Here is a 20,648-nt window from a genome sequence, read left to right as displayed (position 1 = left end):
TGAAATTTGTTAACTCATTGGAGATGCTAGTATTAAGCCGACAAAATTACATTGTTGTTTAGGTTACTAAGTGTATGAGTGAATGCTTTTAATTACTTTGACATTGACATTAATTTATTTTAGCTTTTAACATATTTTTTTTTCGTTTTGAACTGCTTGAAAGTTGAAACAATTTCTGTTTATAAACAATATTAAAAAACATGTTAAGCAATTTATTAAAAATTCGAGAAAAACTTATTACTCTTGGAAGCGCTTATTGATAGGAGCATTTTTATGCGACTTAATTGGCTTGTTCTCATGCATTTATGTTGTTTTTCCTTAGTTAGTTTAGTGTTTAAAGTCATTTTCGTGCAATTTCAGGTTTTAGTGTCAAAGTATGCAAAAAGAAGCAATTTGGAGCATTCTAGAGCATTTTTGGGCCAAGATTGGATAGTGCAAGCATGGAGGCATGAGGATGGACGAATTTGAAGGCTTGAATTCAGTTAGGGAGCTGCAAGGGGGCCTCAAAACCTTATTTCTAGAAGGCTTTATCTATTCACACATGGTGCCTAATTTCTAGCTTGTCACTAGCCGTCCTAGCTTGTCTCCTAGCCGTCCTAGCTTGTCACTAGCCGTCCTAGCTTGTCTCCTAGCCGTCCTAGCTTGTCACTAGCCATCCTACCTTGTCTCCTAGCCGTCCTAGCTTGTCACTAGCCGTCCTAGCTTGTCTCCTAGCCGTCCTACCTTGTCTCCTAGCCGTCCTATCTTGTCTCCTACCTTGTCCAAGCTACACACATATATCCTTTAAGTGTTTCATGTATAGAATTCTGGTACAAAAAACCTTTTGGTTTCAACTAAGTTAAAAACCTTTCCTAGCCCTATAAATAAGGCTTTGCAGCAAGGCACTAAGGGGATCACTCATTCACCCAATTTTCGTCCATTCATCTAGCCACACCACTCTACACATCCTAAAATCCTAGAAACACAATTCCAGCCAAACACTACACCTTGCCGTGCCTATCCTCCATCCAATTCCATAATCCCTGATCCTAAAACACATCCCAACCATCCCATCCACCTTTGTGCCGTAGCAAGGAGAAAGAATGAAGGACTCTTGGATGCTCAAGCTTCGTCGTTGGTGCATTCTAGGTGTAATTCGTTTTATGATTTCAATGTTTAATTTATTTTCCTTTCATTTTGCTATGAACATGAGTGGCTAAACCCCTATTGGTTAGGGGTGATTTCGAAGCCATAACTATGTGTGCAAGTTGATTTGATAAATTCCAGTTATGAGTCTTGAATCGTGAATGCAATTGGCTTAACTGTGCGAGTAATAACGTATTTGTGTTTGTTAATTAGGGGTCGACACTTAATTGGCTTGCATGAATATGATGCTAGAATATAAGTTTGTTTCACATAATTGTCACACACTTATATTCACAAGTAGTGAAGGTTGCTAGTCACAATCGCGTTAAGTTCAATTCCTAGCACAAGTGTCATGATGTCATAGTCACAAGTGCTTTGTCAATGCTTATAGTTTTCATTGAACGTAATGATCTTTGATTGTATCTTTATTATGATGTCATGTAAGGAACTTTTGAAGAATGCTTTGGGTTGTCGTATGATGTCATCCAATTCAATAACACAAGGAAAACTTGAGAATTAACTAGTGATGTCACGGTTAATTTGGGGCATTGTCATTCATAATTCTATGAAGGAATAACTGGAAATCGAGTCATTTGCATACTTTTCATGTGTGGAGAAAGAACCCCTAACTAGTCCATCATCCATTAAAAACCCCAAAAACGTTTCAAAATCAGTTTTACTTTGCAATCTGTTTTCTCAACTTTAATTTCGTCCAAATCAAATCCCCCTTTACTTTGAAGTCTCAATTTAGTTAGAAATTGTTTTGGTTCATGTTTTTAAGTGTTTTGAGTCAAGTTTTCAACCAATTTCGTCCAAATTAGTGTAGGTGCTCAAAACTGCCCAGAAAGTGGTTTTTAGGCAGTTTTGAGTCTTCTAGTTGCTGTTTTGAGTTTTTGTTTTGTTTTAGTGTTTTAACTTTGGTTTTTCATTCTTTGAGTCCAAATTAGTGTTTTTAACTTTGTTTTGGAGTTCTTAGGTCAGTTTTCAAGAGTTTAGCAATCCCTCCTAATCCCCGGTTTTGAACGATCCCTACTTACATACTTTGCTACAATTGTCAGAAGAGGGTTTAATTTGTGTGCTTAATATATTTCGCATCACTTATCTAAAATTTGCTTCCGCAGAGTGCTTTTTATGTTTATAATGTCAAACGCAATTAAAAAAAAAAATTGATTATCAAAGGTCACTTTTAATCATTTCAAAAAAATTTATATCTAGAAAAAAACGCAAAATAAAATGGCTAAAATAGTCTCTTTCGAAATTACTAGCCTCTCAGTGTGCGGCAACTTGCTTTTTCATATCCTATTTTTTAATATTTATTTTTAATTTTCTTTTAAATTAAAATATTTTATTTAGGGAGGGGTATGTTAGGAATATTAAAAGCTTCACCTATTTTGGTGTGCTCCCATTATATATATAGATACATGTTGTGAACATACACGATGCATTAGCAATAAAGGGTGAAACTACCCTCCAATTTTTTTTTTTTTTTTTTTTTTTTTTTTTTTTTTTTTTTTTTTTTTGGTAAAAATGTTTTTGAGAATCTAACTGTCTAAACCTCTAAAAGTACATACCATGTTCAAGTGCATAATAGAAAAACCCTGATATTTTATAGGCTTTAGTATTTTATTCTGCACCAACTTGGAGGGAAGAAACCTTGTGACAAAAACGAGAGTTTGCGCTTATCACTCGGTGTAGAATCTTAGGCCGAGATCGTTTGCATAACCTTGTCTTCAAGTTCTAGAACCTTAGGCCGAGAGCATTCCTTCCTCAACCAAATTCGTTCGGTTAGAAGCTAGCAATGCGTTTTATCTTCATACCACCACATTTATCTTATTCACCCGATCGAGTTTGGCAGCGAGTTGACACGCCCACATTAATAATCAACCACAGATGAACTTAGTTAGCTCAATAGATACTCTACCTACGTGCGACATAGGCTTTGTAATTTTTAAGGTCAACACAATCACTCACACATCTGCTCAAGATATCGTCCAATCTCAAACATCTTGAGTTTGAAAATGGAAGTATATGTGGAATTACGTTTATGGAAAACGATACCAATGTGCAGTTTCCAACGATGACGATTTAACTCATTTGTTCTACATCATCCTTAGGTGATTGGATGTTCAACTTATAATGTGGACGCCTCTGAACATAAATGGTGTCCACCAGAGTTTTGCCCGTTTGCTTGATATCACACCTCAATACTATTTTCATACGGGGCTCGTGGAGTGCCCAAATGATTTCGTAATACTTCATGGTCGGAAATTTCAAAGTTCCATATGCTTAGTGCCAAAGTTGATTTTCGAATAGTCGTTTCACGTGGATTCTTCCTGTGTGGTTTTTGCTATTGGAATAGAATATGAATTTATCTTTGAAGGAATAAATTGTATAAACATTATGCTTTATTTTAAGGGACAATATTTTTTTCCTTATACATTCATAGTCTCGTACCATGGTTGGATATCTCCTATTAATAAAGTATAAACAATTAGACTAAGAATTTGAACTTGCGACTTTTTTTGTATCCAAAAGAGAAATATTGCTAGGCTAAGAGTTAATTGATAATTCAACATATTGGCAACGGCATAATAGGTCGTGTCATGTACCAAAACTAAGGTGGGTGTCATATACAAAAAAAGTCGCAAGTTCAAATTCTTAGTCTAATTGTTTATACTTTATTAATAGGAGGTATCCAACCATTATACGAGACTATGAATGTCTAAGGGAAAAATATTGTCCCTTAAAATAAAGCATAATGTTTATACAATTTATTTGTATACAAAAAAAGAAGTCGGAGCAAAAGCCATGACTAAGGTCGTGTCATGTACAAAAACTAAGGTGGGTGTCATGTGAGTAATGGTTTTTGCTCCTACTTCTATAGTCTAAACTTGAATGCATGTTCTTGTTTTTTAATTTTAGACCGATAACTCAACAATCAACATTTTATTGACCACGCTAATCACTTATTAGTTTCTTTTTAAACTAACTGACTGAGAGCCAATGCCACATTTATCTAGATGTTGTGTTACGAGAATAACATTAAAAGAAAACAACATCGTTTAATATATTTATCGTCATCGTGGAATTCTAAATCATTAAAACAAAGCATATTTAAGCTTTTTTCACAAAGTGGCTCAAAAAAACTCTTTCTGAACCAAATTCTAGCCCGTTCCAATAAGTAAAATATTGCTTTTTTTGCTCCTAGCACTGTTTACATCAGAATACCAATCTGATGAACCTAAGGCCACCTTCAACTGAAGGGTCCAGAGGGTTAGAGGGCCGAAAATAACCCGAAAATCGTCTCCAACTAAGGATTAGTCCAAAGGGCTCGTGGGCCCCATTGAACAAAAAAGGGCCAAAGAGCCAATCGGTTGGCCCAACCTAGCCAGCCAACCCTGGGCAGAAATTTGAATGCAACAACTAGCCTATATATTTAAAAAAAAAAAAATTTTGGGCCAAAATTTAAAAAAAATATTTAATTATAGACCCAAGAAGGTGATTAGTTCAATGTTTGGGCGCCACGCATGCAAGCCAAACTTTTATAAGCATGTTTGCTTGCCAAAATCTCTCCTACAGCCGATATGGGACTGCCACACATGCAAGCCAAACTTTTATAAGCATGTTTCCTTGCTAAAATCTCTCCCACAGCCAATGTGGGACAAATATAATAGGTGCCACACATGCAATCTTTTGTTTGCTCAATTCTCTCTCACGACCTATGTGGGACAAATATAATGGGTGCCCTAAATATAAGCTTCCTATTAGAGATGATAAATGTGCATTTATACATGTAACTATCTCAAACTAAGTTGTACTAGTAATTGGACACTTAAATTAAAAAATTAATTTAACATAAAATTGTTAACCATCGCAAGTAAACATGAAAGCGGCGCCAATTATTACAACAAAATAAGTGTTTTCATAATTTATTTTAAATTTTTAATTATGTTTGGCCTTATGGTCCTTTGGCTCTTGATGATTTTTTGTAACAGGGCTTAAACGAGCCTTATGGCCCTTTGGCCCTCGGTTGGAAATGATAAGGCCATCTCCAACTTAAGGGTCCAAAGGGTCGAAAATAGCTCAAAAATCATCTCCAACCGAGGGCTAGGCTAGAGGGCTCGTGGGCCCCATGAAATCTGAAGGGGCCAAAGGACCAAAGGGCTAGCCCCTTCCAACCAGCCAGCCAGCCCCGGGGTGGCCAAATTTTTTGCTTAAAATTGTCGGATTTCCTATTAGATATAATCGACAGGAATAAGAGTAATAATGTCGGTTCACGAATAGTTGGGAAAATTTTGAATACAACAGCTAGCTGACGTTAGCTAGCCGTTATTTTTGAATATTTTGTTTTTACAATTTTATTTATTTTTATTTACAAATTTTTTTTTCCTATAACTTCTATTTTACAAAATTTGTTTCATATTTTTTTTAAATTTCATTTTTTTTCCTGTAACTTCTATTTGACAAAATTTGTGTTTCATATTTTTTTTAAATTCTATTTTTTTTCCTGTAACTTCTATTTTACAAAATTTGTGTTTCATATATTTTTTTTTAAATTCTATTTTTTAACTATAACTTCCTAAGCCATTATACAACATTAAATTAAATTAAGTAAAATGAAACAACATTAAACAATATGAAACAACATTAAATAACACTAACCAACATAAAAATTATACAACATAAATTTAAGTTGTAGTTTTTAAAATTTAAGTTGTTGTAGTTTTTAAATTTAAGTTGTTCTAGTTTTTAAATTTAAATAACAAATTATGTTTGGCCCTATGACCATTTGACCCTCGATTGGAGACGGTTTTTTGTGATAGGGCTAAAACGAGCTCTATAGCCCTTTGGCCCTCAGTTAGAGATGGAGGCAAATATGACCTTATACTGTTTATTAAAATATTAATTTGAAGGACCAGAGGGCTAAAACGAGCCATTTGGCCAACCATCGATTGGAGATGACCTAAGAAATATGACCCTGCACTGTTTATTAAAATATTAATTTGTTGGAGGTCTAGAAGGCTAAAACGAGCCCTCTGACCCTCATTCGGTTGGAGATGGCCTAACTCAGCAAAGATACCAACACCAACACCAAGAGAGATAAGTAAGGGAGAGAGGGAGGAATATGGAGGAGGATTTTCTACCCTCCTATTCCCATCTACTTCTATCCCCTCCTCTCTCACATTATTTTTTGTCTTATTATTTCTATAAACAAATTAATATAAAATGTTGACGTAGCTTAACCGTGACCGTTCAATTAAGAAGAGATGAAAATGTAAAGAGATTAGGAGGGTAGAGAATCATCTTCCCAAGAATGTGGGGGCGTGGGGGCTGGAGGACTCTGTGCCCTAAGAGCAAGCCCAACGTGGCTTTTGGCTCGGGGGACAATGGACAGAACAAGGGCCCGAGGGCCAGTGGATCAGCTCCAACGTGGGCTAGCCCGACCGAAGGTGGAGGCCCGAACTCCGGGCTCGTGGGGGATTGTCAGCCCGAGAGCTTGAGGTAATGTGACGTCAGCCAATATTAAATTTTTTTTGTGTCAGGCGCGTGCACCCCACTCGCGCGTGGGGGAGCGTCGTTGACACAAAATCAGAAAAAAAAAAAAAAAAACCTTTGTCAGTTACCGTTGGGAAGCCACGTGGCTTCCCACGGTCCATTAGATCTCAACGGTTACTTAATTTAGACCGTTCGATCACAACGGTAAAAAAAAAATAAAAAAGTCAGATTTAATATCCACCGTTCGATCTGAGATCAACGGTGGATATTAATATTCTTTATAAATAAAAAAATAATAGAAAAAATAGTTTTAAATTTAAGAAAAGTTACCGTTGTGACATGTGGCACAATCTGGAGTGTTGGAATTCAAATTTTTTTATATCCAACGGCAGAGATTAATTAATTGAATAAAAATTAAAAAAAAAGTGTAAAAAATTCAAAAAAAATCTGAAAAAACTGAAAAAAATTGTAAAAAAAATTGTTTTTACTTTTCTATAAATACCTTCTCATTATCATCTACCTTACACAACAATTTCATATTTTCTCAACTACTTTCAATCACATTCCTTTCTTTGTCTCAAAGTTTGAATCCATTTTTTTTCAACAAAATGACCACTGGTGCAGGTACGAATTGGTCGCTTATTGAAGATGTTGCGTTGTGTACTAGCTGGGTTGAAGTTACTCATAGTTCGCTTACGGGTAATGAGATGCAGTTGCGAGAGATGTGGAGTCTTATTCATACCAATTTTCTTGAGAAAATTGGTGGGAAAAGAACCAAAGAATCGATGTCCAGTCGTTGGAAATTACTTAGCCAATCGTTTAGTACGTGGAGAGACGCCTTGGCACAAGCTAGTAGTAATATTCGAAGTGGGGAAAATTACTCGGATCAGGTAACAATATATTATTTATTTGATACCCAAATTTACATTATAATTATTTGTTTGTATTATTTATTTGTTACCTACATAATTTATTATTTATTGTTTGTATTATTTATTTGTTACCTACAAAATTTATTATTTATTGTTTGTATTATTTATTTGTTACCGTCATAATTTATTATTTATTGTTTGTATTATTTATTTGTTATGTATTATTTATTATTTATTATTTGTATTATTTATTTGTTACCTACATAATTTATTATTTATTGTTTGTATTATTTATTTGTTACCTACATAATTTATTATTTATTGTTTGTATTATTTATTTGTTACTTATTTTCATTATAATTATTTATTTGTTACTTATTTTCATTGTGTAGGAACTTCAAGCACAAGCTTGGTACGCTGCCAAAACCAAAAGCAAAAATAAATCATTCAACCGGTGGGAATGTTGGAATATTGTCAAAGATTGTCCTAAATTTAGAGTTGTGCCAGTCGGTCCAGAAGTGCACATGAACAGCACCCTTCTCCACTCTACACCCGATCATGTCTCACATGTTGATGAAGATGATGCAGAAGAAGTGCCCGAAACGCCCCTCCCTGAACAAGCGTCGGGTTCGACCCGTTATCCAATTAGGCCTCAAGGTAAGAAGGCTTTAAAGAGAAAAGGGAGTGCTTCCAAGAACGATTATGCAAAGTTCATGGAAGAACTTACTCGCCAAGGTGAATTGACTTTGGCGAGGGAACTGGCGAAATATGAGGGTGATAAGGCTAGAGATGACGCAAAAGCTGCAGTTATTGAGAGAGAATTTCAGGTTAATGAGAGAGAAAGATAGCTACTTAGGCAAGAAAGGGAACATGTTAGAGAAGAAAGACGGGCTCAACAAGATCGTGAGATTATGAACACGCCTTTAGAAGGGAAGTCTCCAAATTCCAAATTTTTTTGGAAGTCAGAGAAAGCCGACGTGGTGCGAAGGAGGCGTGCAAGAGAAGCGATAGCAAGCCAAGGTGGTCCTAGCACCATAAGAGAAGATCATCCTAGCACCACAAATTGGTTAAGTGATGATGAATAGAGTACTTTTTGTAATCGGAGCCCATAATTTTCCAATCACTTTGGGTTGTAATTTATTATTTATTGTTTGTATTATTTATGTTGTTTCCAATTTATTGAATATTTATTCAAATTAATTTGGTAAGTTATTTATACTAAGAGAATATTTATTGAAATGACAAAAACACACCAAATAAAATTACATAAGCATACGGAATAATTAAAAACTCACCAAAAAAATTACATAAACATACCAAATAATAAAACACACCAAATAAAATAACATAAACATACCAAATTCAAAAAAACACACAAAATGAACTTAATTATCTTCAGCTTGTTTCAATGCCCACTGGTGCTCTATCAAGTCAAGTTGTCGGGCATTGTGCATGTCTGGCATTTGAAATGCAGTATATCGTTGAATGAGCCTTTCATTGTAATGTCCATCCCTTTGTAATGGCTCATGTTGCACGGGCTCATCGGTGGCGTCATGAGCACAATATATACGTGTTCTTGAATTGTTCATCATGTCTGGCTCATATTCATCAACGGCTTCATAATCGTACTCATCTTCCACAATCATGTTGTGAAGAATGATGCACGTCATCATGATGGATCGAAACAACTCTACATCAAACAATCTGGCAGCACCCCTGACAATCGCCCAACGAGCTTGGAGGATACCGAAACAACGCTCTACATCCTTCCTGCACCCTTCTTGACAGCTTGCAAAGTGTTTTTCCTTTGCACTCTGCGGACGTGGCACTGTTTTGACAAATGTTGACCATCGTGGGTAAATGTCGTCAGCTAGGTAGTATGGCCCGTCGTACATACGTCCGTTGACCTCATACGTCACTTTTGGTGCCTTTCCTTGCAGGACATCGTTGAACACTGGGGATTGGGTAAGGACGTTGATGTCATTTTGAGCTCCCGGGACCCCGAAAAAGGCCTGCCAAATCCATGTATCAAAAGATGCGACCGCCTCCAGAATGATACTTTTTGCTCCTTTTCTGTCCCCGTAAGCGCCTTGCCATGCACTTGGACAGTTTTTCCACGTCCAGTGCATACAATCAATGCTTTCAATCATCTCAGGAAAGCCACGCATCTCCGCCTTCTTCAACAGCCGTTCCAAGTCCATGTTTGTAGGTTTGCGGAGGTACTCAGCGGTGTAGATAGATTCGATTGCTCCGCAAAACCTCATCAGGGACTCAAGAATGGTTGATTTCCCCATCCTCATTATCTCATCCACTTGGTCTGCAGATGCTCCATATGCAAGCATCCGCAAGGCAGCATTAATTTTTTGCTCAGGCAGTAAACCCATAGCACCAAAAACATTTTTCTTTTGCACGAAGTAAGAATCATGGTTGCAAATATCAATCATGATTTTGTTGAACAAATGTCGTTCCATTCTAAAACGACGTCTAAAGTACGTATTAGGGAATGCACTATTAGGAACAAAATAATCATCCAAGAGTTCCATACCTCGTCGTTGCCTGCTTCTATCAAGGTTTGCAGAACAACTGGGCCTGCAGATCTGAGCCATACCTTGGACGACTCGACGGGAATGTGAGGTTCTGCCCATTCTTACTTCGTCATCTCTCCTTTGACGCTCCTCATCCTCTTCCCTCTCATTTCTTGCCCCCTGGTGATTGAACATTGCTTCTGATTCGTTAAACAATTCTTCCTCTTCCTGATTGAATTCCCACATCATCCTTGAGGAAGAAGAAGAAGACATTGTAAGAAAGAAACAGAAACTATGAATAATGATACAGATTTTTGTGAATAAGGAAGCAGAAACTATGAATAATGATAAAGATCTTGAGAAAATTGGTGTGAGATTTGTGAGGATGGATGGTGGATTATATAGAGGATTCAGAAAGGATTAGGTTGTACATAATGCCACGTGGCATGCCGTCATTCGTTACAAATCTGATGGAAATCTATCCTCAAAGATTGTGAACAGATTATGACACGTGGCATGCCGTCATTTGTTAAAAATCTGATGGAAATCTATCCTCAAAGATTGTGAACAGATTATGACACGTGGCACGACGTGATTGGTTAATAATCTTATCAGAAATCCATCACCAATAATTGTATTTTCAGATAATGACACGTGGCATAACGAGTATGATTAAAAAATTTATCGGAAATCCATCCCCAATAATTGTCTTTTCGGATTTTATGACAAGTGGCGTAATGACAACGATTAAAAATCTTATTCGAAATTACAAATAAAATTATTTTGTATTATTTAATAATACTTCGGATAATGACACGTGGCGCAACGAGAACGATTAAAAATCTTATCCGATATTACAATTAAAATTATTTTGTATTATTTTATAAATAAAAAAAATACTAATATTTTATTGCTTATTACCAGGGCTATTGAAGTGTAACGGTGGAGATGCAAATTCTATTGCCAGGGCTATTTACTGTTCATTAAGGGCAGTTACTATTCATTAGGTGGATTGAATAATGCATTGACTCGGGGGAGGGCTCCAACGCTGGAGTTGCTCTAAGAAAGGGCAATCTGACGAGGACATCTAGGTTGGTACTCGGGTAGGGGCCCGTCTGTCCAATGGCAATAAGTCTTTCCTTTCGTATAGTCACAGATACCTTACACCCTACCACACCTCCCGTCAGGCCTCACTCACCCGATCAGATTAAAGAAAAAGGTAAAAGTACTCTCTCTCTCTCTCTCTCTCCCTCTCCCTCCTGCTCAGTAGTTCACATTTCACACCCAAAAACTCTCTCACACACACACACACACACACACACACACACACAACTTCATTCAAAAGCTCAAATTTTCATTTCATTTTTTTTTCTCCCCAACCCCTTTCCCTTTGTCTTTTCCTCCTTCCTTTTTTCCCCTTTTCCACCTCCTGCATTTGCCTGTCAAAACCCTAGACTTCAAATCTAGGGTTTTGTTCTGTTGCTGTGTCTGAGGCAGTCGCTCAAGAGCTGCCAGGTTGTTATTCTTGCTTCTCTGTAGCTCCCTGAGCTCCGGATTTTCTACATTTTGGTTTTTGCTGGATATTTTGTGTAATGGGTCTGTAGGGGTCCTAATGTTCAAGCTCTGCAGTCACTTGGTTACTTGTTTCTGTGGGTAAAGGTCCGAACTTTTTAGGGTTTTAGATTTTTCTGGAACTTCAAGCAAAACCCTTTTTTATAAGCTCACTCTGTTTTTGTATTTTGAAGATTTAGGGTTAAAGGGGATTTATTTCCCCTCTTTTTTTTTTTTTTCGGTTTTTGAAAATAATGTCATAACCTTTCCCCCATTTTGTTTGAATTTTCTGTTTTCTGTAAAATTGACTAAGAGGGTTGTAGAAACGATCTTTAGGTGACAAAGAGTTGAGTTTTTAGTGACAAATCTCTTAGTAAATGCATGGATGGGAGGGAAGCAATGGGATTGTCTGGTGGGTCAGCTTCATACTACATCAATAGGGGAGGAGGGACTGGTGGGTCTATTCCTGGATCACAGGCTGGCGGCGGTGGCGGACTTCACCATGCTGCACTTGGGTTCAGGCCCATCTCAAACACCCTAATCCAACCTCAGTCCAATGTGAGGGTCAGCTCTGTGGGATCAACATTCTCAGTGGAGCCTTCAAGACCCAATTTTGAACATCATGGCAGTACCATGAATGTCACTCCCGGAGCGCCTTCAGCTCAGCCTGTAAAGAAGAAAAGAGGGAGGCCCCGGAAGTATGGCCCCGATGGGCCAGTTTCTCTGGGGTTGTCTCCCATGTCTGCAACACCTACTCCTACACCGGGTTCAACCAATCCGACCCCGAAACGTAGTAGAGGGAGGCCACCTGGGAGTGGTAGGAAGCAACAGTTGGCTGCTCTTGGTAAATCTCTGTGCAATTGCTAACACCCCTTTTTATGTCTTACTTTTGTTTGCTTCCGGTTCTAATTTTATCAATTTTTCTAAATTTAGTTGGCTAGCATTTAGTGGTCCATTATTGTTTAGCATTTTCTTATCAATTTCGTTCATTCAATTTCTATAAATGGTGGCTAATTCATGCCAATTCTGCTAATGTTAGTAAACTTCCCCCATTTTGTAAATTACGAGTATTGTCCTTGAGGTGCTCACTAACAAACGACTTTTTTTAGCACAAACATCTAAAGATGTATAGGAGTTCAGAAGCAGAGATGCATGTAGAAGTAACAGTCATGGATTCTGGTGTTATAGTTGTTTTATGTACGCTACGCTTGATTTTTTTTTTTTTTTTTTTTTTTTTTAATCGTTGGTGGTTAGACGTTTGTAATTTTCCAGTTCCAGTTTTTCTATTTCTCACATGTTTTATAAGGGCGGCTTATTCTTACCATGTCTTGGACGTTTTAAACTGTTTTCATAGGAGATTGGATGAACACTTCGGCAGGATTAGCTTTTGCACCCCATGTTATCACCATTGGAGTTGGAGAGGTATGCTAGACACCGCCCGTATTAGTAAGATACTAAGAATTGATGTCACAAACATTTTGTGCTCTAACAATGGAGTTGCTCCAATGTGTTGTGCTCAACAGTCCCTCCGTGAGGACACTGGAGGTTGTAGTTATTTTCTTTGTTTAATTATGGTTTCAACCTGCATAAGCTCTTAAATTCATGCATAAGGAAAAGAAACAGATGAATACCAGAAATGGGCACTGATTATTCTTACTGGCCCCTATTATGCTTGCTTCAGATAACTAAATAGAAGCTTCTGACCAAATAGTTTTTAGAATATTGAAGTGGATGTTTATGGATCATAAATCTATAGAACTACACTATTAAAATTTTGCATAATGCTTTACCTATTATTATGTTAAAGCCCAGTAGGAATTATTAGAAGTTAGAACATGTACAAATCAGTTGAATGGCCATATCACTAGGATTCCAGAAAGTCAAGATACATAGTACGTACATTTGAAAAAACACACGCATGTCAGGCTACTTTATATGCATGCAACACTTGTCTGTTTACTGTTTCCTTACTGATTTCTGTAGTGTCTGGTTCTTGGTGAAAGTCTTTATGTCTTTGTCTTGAACTTGCTTTTGAATGATAGTTATCTGTTGGTTTATTGCTTAAATGCATATGAACTCCTGCCCCTGTTAAACATTTTTCCTCATCGTTTTTCAATAGGACATTGCTGCAAAATTATTGTTATTCGCACAACAGAGACCAAGGGCGCTATGCATATTGTCTGGAAATGGTGCAGTGTCTTCTGTAACTCTACGCGAGCCTGCATCTACTGGTGTCAGTGTCACATATGAGGTTAACTCAATTTTCTCTTTAATTTTGCTCGTTATGGCGCATAAGAAAGAATTCCATTTTAGATACTTTTCCTTCTATGTTGGACTATATCTAATGGATAATTCCATTTCAAAAGTGGGATATGATGCCACATGTTTCTTATTTATAAAAATATTTCTTGCAAATACCAAAGTTGGCAACTTAGTTGAGTTAGTGAAGTGTTGTAACGTTTATGATTGCAAACAGCTGTCCACTTCCAGGCTCATTGTGTAAGTTTGTGGTTGGTTATATGTATAGTACATCTCATTTTCTGTAATAATTTGAACATTTTTAGTTCCTAATGAGAAATTAGGGCGGTAATTAAGTACGTATCAGCAGAAGAAATAATTCCATTTTAGTTCCTTTTCCTTCTATATTGGACCATATCTCAGTTAGAATTTCTATTCCAAAACTAGGATAGGAAGCTGCAAATTTTCTTCTATTTGTTTAAATCATTTCGTGCAAATACTGTAAGTTGTAACTGTAGTTAAGTTGTTGAGCATTATAATGTTTATGATTGCTAAGAGCTGTCCGCTCATTGTGTAAATTTGTGCTTGGTTATAGTTATAGTACATTTATTTTCTTTTAATAGTTTGAGCACTCTGTTTGGTTCAAATAGCTGATGGGAAACTGAAATTAGTGCAGTAATTAACTACTTATCAAATACATATGGGGCAGAAGAACAGTTGGTAATGGTATACAATGTGCTAACACGGCCTTTGGGCCACCAATAGAATTAGAACTAATGAAATAATAGAATGAAAAGGAGATAAATGAAGTGGGCTAGGAGGCAGGGAGTCTGTTTGGAGAATGTCTATGTTGCACCAATACTTCAAATTTGGACAAGGGTGAGTATCGGATGCCTACACCCCCACGATACCTTTCGATACTCATCAGAAACTCCACTTGGAGTATCATTGACTTGTGGTGTTGACTATAGGATACTTGTACTCCTAACATACGGTCAAGATAAAATATTAATCTTGACTTGAATTAAGTTAGGAATTTGGGTTGTTGTAGTTTCTAAATTCCGTTGTTCTTGTGGATTTGGTAGACTCACTGGGACATTTAGAGATGGATGTAGACCCATCGGGCAGGGATAATCATTCCATTCCTGGGATAGGCGGGGACCATTCTCAAAAACCATAAATACTGAGCAGTGAGTTATTTTATTAATGTTAAAAGATAAACATGAATGCTTCACTCTTTTGTTATTGAACTTATATAATGACATATGAACCCTATAAAATATAGTTTTAAAAATATATATTAGTTTAATTTCCATATTGTATCGTTATTTTTTTAGAGATTTGCCGTGTTAGCGTACCGTATGGTACTGGATATCCCCATCTGTATCTTTATCTGTGCAACATGGGAGGATGGTAAGGAAAAAAACTCAACATTTGTTTACGGTTTGGGGTTTTAAGCTATACTGTGATGTTCATGGTTTTTGAGGCAGGCAATTTAAATCTGCCTCGGGGAAGGTTGCTTGCATGCTTAGTTAGATGTAGAAGGATTCGTCAAAGGGTCTTGTAAATTGTAGATGTCCACATATGACAGCACACTCTGGCTGTTTGATGATTTAATGGGTTGATGGTGGCTGTAGCAGCTGCAAGTCTCAGTGAGATAGCCAGATAATCAGATGTTAGAATCTGGAGATGCTTATGGTGATTGTCGTTGAGGCTGTTGCCAACCCTTCTTAGTGGCCGAACCTAATATAATTCAGTGGATTGGTCAATGCTTATTAGTAAGAGGAGAAAAGGTGCCATTAGGAGTGGGGTTAACTGTTAGAAGCAGGTTAAACATTGTTACTCTGACAGTAATTAGTTCAGAATCCCAGATACTATCCAGGTTTTAAGTAGGCTGGAATGCCTACTTCCATCTCAAAGAGTATCAACATTTCTCTTTTGTTTGTTCCATTCTGGAGCAGCTCAAAAGGTTTATATGTTCTTCCCAGAAACGTGTTCTTAACTTTATCAAGTAAATTGTCTTATCACAGTATTCAACGCTGAAATAGTGAATCATTGCTCATAAAAATGCACTTTTGCAAGTCTGGTTTTTGCAATAATTAGCTTATTTTCTGCCTTTAACTTGGTTGTTTATGTGGCTCTGCAGGGTCGGTTCCAGATATTATGCTTGTCAGGTTCGTACTTAGTTGCCGAGGATGGTGGACCTCGCAATCGAACAGGGGGAATAAGTGTTTCCCTTTCTAATCCTAATGGTCATGTCATTGGTGGTGCTGTCGCAGTGCTTATTGCAGCAACTCCAGTGCAGGTATTTTGTTTACTGCTCAGTAATTTGTTCAACGTTTCTAGGCTGAATGCTAATGTTTTATTTCCTGCTGGTTGTCTGCACTTGCACACATGTCGTGACATTTGATATTTGTCTAGCATCGGATGATCTTAGAAGCACTTTATCAGTTCTAATTGTAGTGAAGGAATGCAGATGCCTATTGAAGATCCGATTCATGTGTTGTTGCAGGTTGTGCTTTGCAGTTTTGTATATGGTAGCTCGAAGACCAAGAACAAGCAATCGGCTGGTCCCAATAGTGACGAGAATTCCGAGCCACAGCATAGCGAGAAATTGGCTCTACCAAGCAGTGCCCCACCTACTCAAAATTATAATCCCTCCGGTGCAGGCATTTGGCCTGGCTCGCGGCAAGTTGATTTGAGAAATGGCCACACTGGTATTGACTTGACTCGCGGATGAAGATAAGCTGCAACAGATGCCGGTTTTGTATATATGTGTTGTTGTAAATGAACTGCATCTGTGAGAAGGGTAACTTGACGACTCTTCACCCACCGGCGGTTGAACAAGTTTATGCTAACATAATCTGTAACAAAATCCATAACTCTGGGAGATGTTTCGGTAACAAAATTCACTCATTGAGGAAGTTTCAAGTAGTGTGGAGGTTAAGATACTCATCTGTAGCAAGATATTCTTTTGGCTTTTAGGTGGAAACTTCTTATTGAATCAAAAGTCCTTTTGAAGTTCGTAACCAATTCAAAATCACAATTTGCAGAATTGTATGCCGCATATGTATGGATGAATGAGTTTTTCTCTTTTTGTACAAATCTTCAGACCAATTTGTGTTTCGCTATCAAGGTGATGGAGCGTTGCCTGTTCCGTTCGGGGCTTGTTGGCAGTGATTCATTAATAGGGACATAGTCACTTTTGGGAAAAGCGATTATTGCCTCAGAAGTGATTATAGCCCCTTCTAATGACAGCCCTGCTAATGTCTTTGATTTGTTTGGTATCTTGAGATGTGGTTCCATGTGTACCAATCTGGAACCATTAGGATGTTTACCATCACTTTTGTTAAACTAAGGTCGTAAGGGAGTGTTTTGGGGACAACAGCGCTTGTATCGATCGGAAAAACATAAAACACAGCGAAGAATGCTCGTCCCCCGTCTGCTCAAACAGGTGTGAGTTAGGCGATGGTGGCGTGACCATATCGGACCTTTATTTCGTGAATGCCAGCAGACGGGCATTTTCTTCAAAAATGTGTCCACGAGATTAGCATCTTTAAACTCCTAACAACCAATTAACAGACCAGGTTTTACAAGATTTAAAGGAAACTAGATGAAGCTAATGAGTTTTTGTATCACAGGTCACTGTCAATGATGGTTCGGAAGAGATCATTACATCTTGACTCCCAACTAGGCCAATGTCAATCATCAAACAAAGAACAGAAATCGTTTTGTTCGATTAGTGAATCTGGCGGGGAGCATGCACCCTCGGGTTAACGCCTTTGCATCTCACAGTATTCATGAGGCTTCCAATAACCTGTTTATGTCATGCTGCAAAAATAATACAATGTTAAACAGCTAGAGTACTTGACAAAACCTACCCATGATCACTGCAATAAACAACAGAAGCAGCATAACATTATATTTGAGAATTCGACGTCCAGGTTTTCACCTGAAGGCTAAGGGGTGAAGTTGTTGGGTAATAACGACCGACAGGTTTCCCCTGCTGATCAACAAGAAACTTAGCAAAGTTCCACTGGATATCGTCATCTAAGAATCCCCATTTGCCTAACTTCAAGAACTTGTACAACGGAGCAGTATTAAACCCGTTTACTTCAATCTAACACAAGAACAAAAATGGTAAATTTAAAAGTGTGCAATAATTACAAAAACGTCCAAGAACACATCTAAAACTCTTAACCTGCAAAATTCCTAACGGGAGTTATAAATAAGCACTGATATAGAACAATTATACATATATGAAATTCTAGAAGTTTAAGTTTGTTAGCATGCGCATAGTTACAATGCAGTTGTTCGTCGTTTTACAAAGACAATGCATGAGGCATCCAGTCGAACAATCTTCTGGCTTGCCTAAAAGTCTAATATGTTTACACTGTTGGAACGCAGATGCAACATAACCTAGTGTTTCGATTCTGAATCTACCTTGTTAAAAATTGGGAATGCTGTTTTGAAACGAGTGCAGGCAAACTCTTGAATCTGTTCATTACTTCCTGGTTCCTGAGCAGCAAACTGGTTGCACGGAAACGCCAGAATCTCCAAGCCTGCGCCGCACCCCCGGTACATGATACAAAGGAGAAGAAGTAAAGAGAATAGTAGAAATATTTCAGTAACCTTTTGACCTAGTAATTGAGTTTACGATGAAAATGTTTTTTCATATTACAAAACTGAAGGAATTCTTGTTCTTCTCATAAATATTAGACTGTTGCAGAAGCAAAACAGAATAAATTTAATTACTAGAAGAAAAAAAACTTCATCGATTGATGGCAGCTCAAGACTAAATTTTCTAGAAACCTGGTTGTTACAGTTAAATTTTTTAATGGTTGTTAAAATGGCAGGCATGAAAAAATAACATCAGCTCAGAATCCATACCTTTATCTTTATACTTTTGATATAGTTGATTAAATTCCGTGTAGTTTTCATCCGTCAATCCACTGCGGAAATCGGTGAAATGAAAATCAACGAAGAACTTTGCATTTTTTGGTTAAAAATATTACGAAGAACGAAAAAAATGCCAGAAAGGTGATTATAAGGAATACCATTGGGAAGCGACATTAACAATCACTAGAACCTTTCCCCTGTACATGCTGAGATTCACATCCTTTCCTTTAACATCCTGCACAAAACATATAAATTAGCAACCATCAGATGAACTATAAATCAAGATACAATAAAACTACTTCTATCCAACATATGAATTTCGTTTATGGATTTGTACAGCTAGAGAGAGAGAACACATTCAACACAATCACATATTTTCGAAACTATCTACCTTTTGCTATATTTACAGTTTGAAAAACATTTGGCGTTCAATACGTGGATTAGAGCACTGGGAATAGGTACGAGATACCATTTTTCATGTCTGGTAAACACACTCCTGAGAATGTGATACCTGCTGCATGGGTATGAACTTTCACAGGAGCATGAATTTCATACCAACTGGCTTCCCTCAAGAATTTTTTTCCCGTCATTTTGAAGAGCAAGCATTATTTTTTGACTGATTTACACTACTTGTAAATTAAAATACCGACTTGATAGAACTTTATTATTGAAAAACTGAACAAATTTTGATTCCCACTACTTTGTAAAACAAACATAGGAACGGGAGAAATGGCGACATCAAAATTTTCCATTTCCCAGCGTTTCCAAACACGAAATCAAAATTTTCCATTCCCATCTCCTGACAATAGACATGGGAGTTTTCTTCCCAAAGAACCTATTCCGTGAACTAAACGACCAGTACTGATATTAACCAGCTAGACAGAGAGAGGAGAAGTGCAAAAACTAATTGAAGATAGGCTTGTTTACCTTGACAGTGTATTCGTAAATTGTTCCAGTTGGGTACTCATTGGGTTGGCTTATCGTTTTACAATCTGGTCCCAACTCTGAAGTACCACCTGCCAGTAAAAGTCACAAACCAGCCAAATTAAGGAACACATGAACTATGCCTGTTACTTTCACGTTCTTATTTTGGGTTGATTGTAACAGCACACTCACTACTTAACAACGCTACGCTTGTTCTACATTTTCAGAAAAAGCTAAAGAGCAGTTTAAAATATCGCATGTTTATTTTGGGTTGATGCATGGCAGTGCGCTTGAAATCTCCCTTTCCGTTTAGAGTAGTTTGGAGTATCATTTAAAGGAAAAAAAAAAAAACCCTAAAGAGTACTGGCGAAAAATGCAACATTGGCACACTAGGGTAAATGAAAAGTAAAAACACAGGTTAAATGATTAAATGCAACTTTTGCACCCAAGATAAAATGTGAACGAAAATTGCACAACCATAGCAAGTTCTGTACAAAACTAAATTAGGGTAAAAACAAAAGAAAAGAACAGAAGCTTTATCTTGCCTTGGGGAATTGCTGTAAAGCAACCAGAAATCTTGTTTCCCATGGAAGATATAGCCAACGAGAAATAAGATCGACAGAAGGGGATGTTGGAAATCAACTCCACACCACAAAATCAGCAAGAATCCCTTAAGTGATGCTTTCTACGAAATCAGCTCTTTATGAAATTATGATGGAGATGCAATTCAGAGTGGAGTGGTGGTTCCCCTTTCCTGACGGTGGAGATGAAATAACGATGGTAGTTCAGCCATTCTTTTTCCTTAGGATGGACGTTGTTTAGTTTTGCATGCTGCTTTACACTATGTTTAGAATGAATAAAATAAACATGGAATTTTGACAAAAGTCAGATGCGAGTTTAAAAATAAAAATTTATGTGTTCAAATTCCATTATACTTTTAGTTTAACTAAAACAAGAAAATTTACAAATTTTAGAAAATAAAAGTCTATCATTTTAAAATTTCTTAGCAATCTTAAAT

At 37.2% G+C, this 20,648-nt stretch overlaps 2 protein-coding genes across 3 annotated transcripts; one reads left to right on the top strand and one right to left on the bottom strand.

Moving 5' to 3' along the window:
- Positions 1-11,335: 11,335 nt before the first annotated feature.
- Positions 11,336-16,912, top strand: LOC103942594 (AT-hook motif nuclear-localized protein 5). 2 transcript variants are annotated; one of them, XM_048589734.1, is made up of 6 exons: positions 11,336-11,533; positions 11,906-12,413; positions 12,924-12,991; positions 13,689-13,820; positions 15,954-16,112; positions 16,320-16,912. In XM_048589734.1, the coding sequence occupies exons 2-6, from the start codon at positions 11,951-11,953 to the stop codon at positions 16,545-16,547; spliced, it is 1,050 nt and encodes a 349-aa protein (XP_048445691.1). In that variant the 5' UTR covers positions 11,336-11,533; positions 11,906-11,950; the 3' UTR covers positions 16,548-16,912. The 2 variants fall into 2 exon arrangements, with proteins under 2 accessions (XP_048445691.1, XP_009351050.2); XM_009352775.3 differs by having other exon boundaries at positions 11,336-12,413.
- A 634-nt stretch (positions 16,913-17,546) lies between these two features.
- On the bottom strand, positions 17,547-20,218 carry LOC125479641 (probable phospholipid hydroperoxide glutathione peroxidase). Its single transcript, XM_048589211.1, has 7 exons — positions 20,176-20,218; positions 19,634-19,722; positions 18,865-18,941; positions 18,698-18,759; positions 18,251-18,369; positions 17,760-17,927; positions 17,547-17,624 (listed from the first exon to the last, which is right to left on the bottom strand). The coding sequence occupies exons 1-7, from the start codon at positions 20,216-20,218 to the stop codon at positions 17,547-17,549; spliced, it is 636 nt and encodes a 211-aa protein (XP_048445168.1).
- Positions 20,219-20,648: the final 430 nt, after the last annotated feature.

The sequence above is a fragment of a genome, unplaced genomic scaffold, assembly GCF_019419815.1.
Source record: "Pyrus x bretschneideri cultivar Hongxiangsu unplaced genomic scaffold, Pyrus_bretschneideri_v1 Contig3, whole genome shotgun sequence".
In the NCBI taxonomy this organism is placed as follows: domain Eukaryota; kingdom Viridiplantae; phylum Streptophyta; class Magnoliopsida; order Rosales; family Rosaceae; genus Pyrus; species Pyrus x bretschneideri.
The sequence above is the reverse complement of the archived record's forward strand: the minus strand, read 5'-3'. Positions and strand labels throughout refer to the sequence as shown.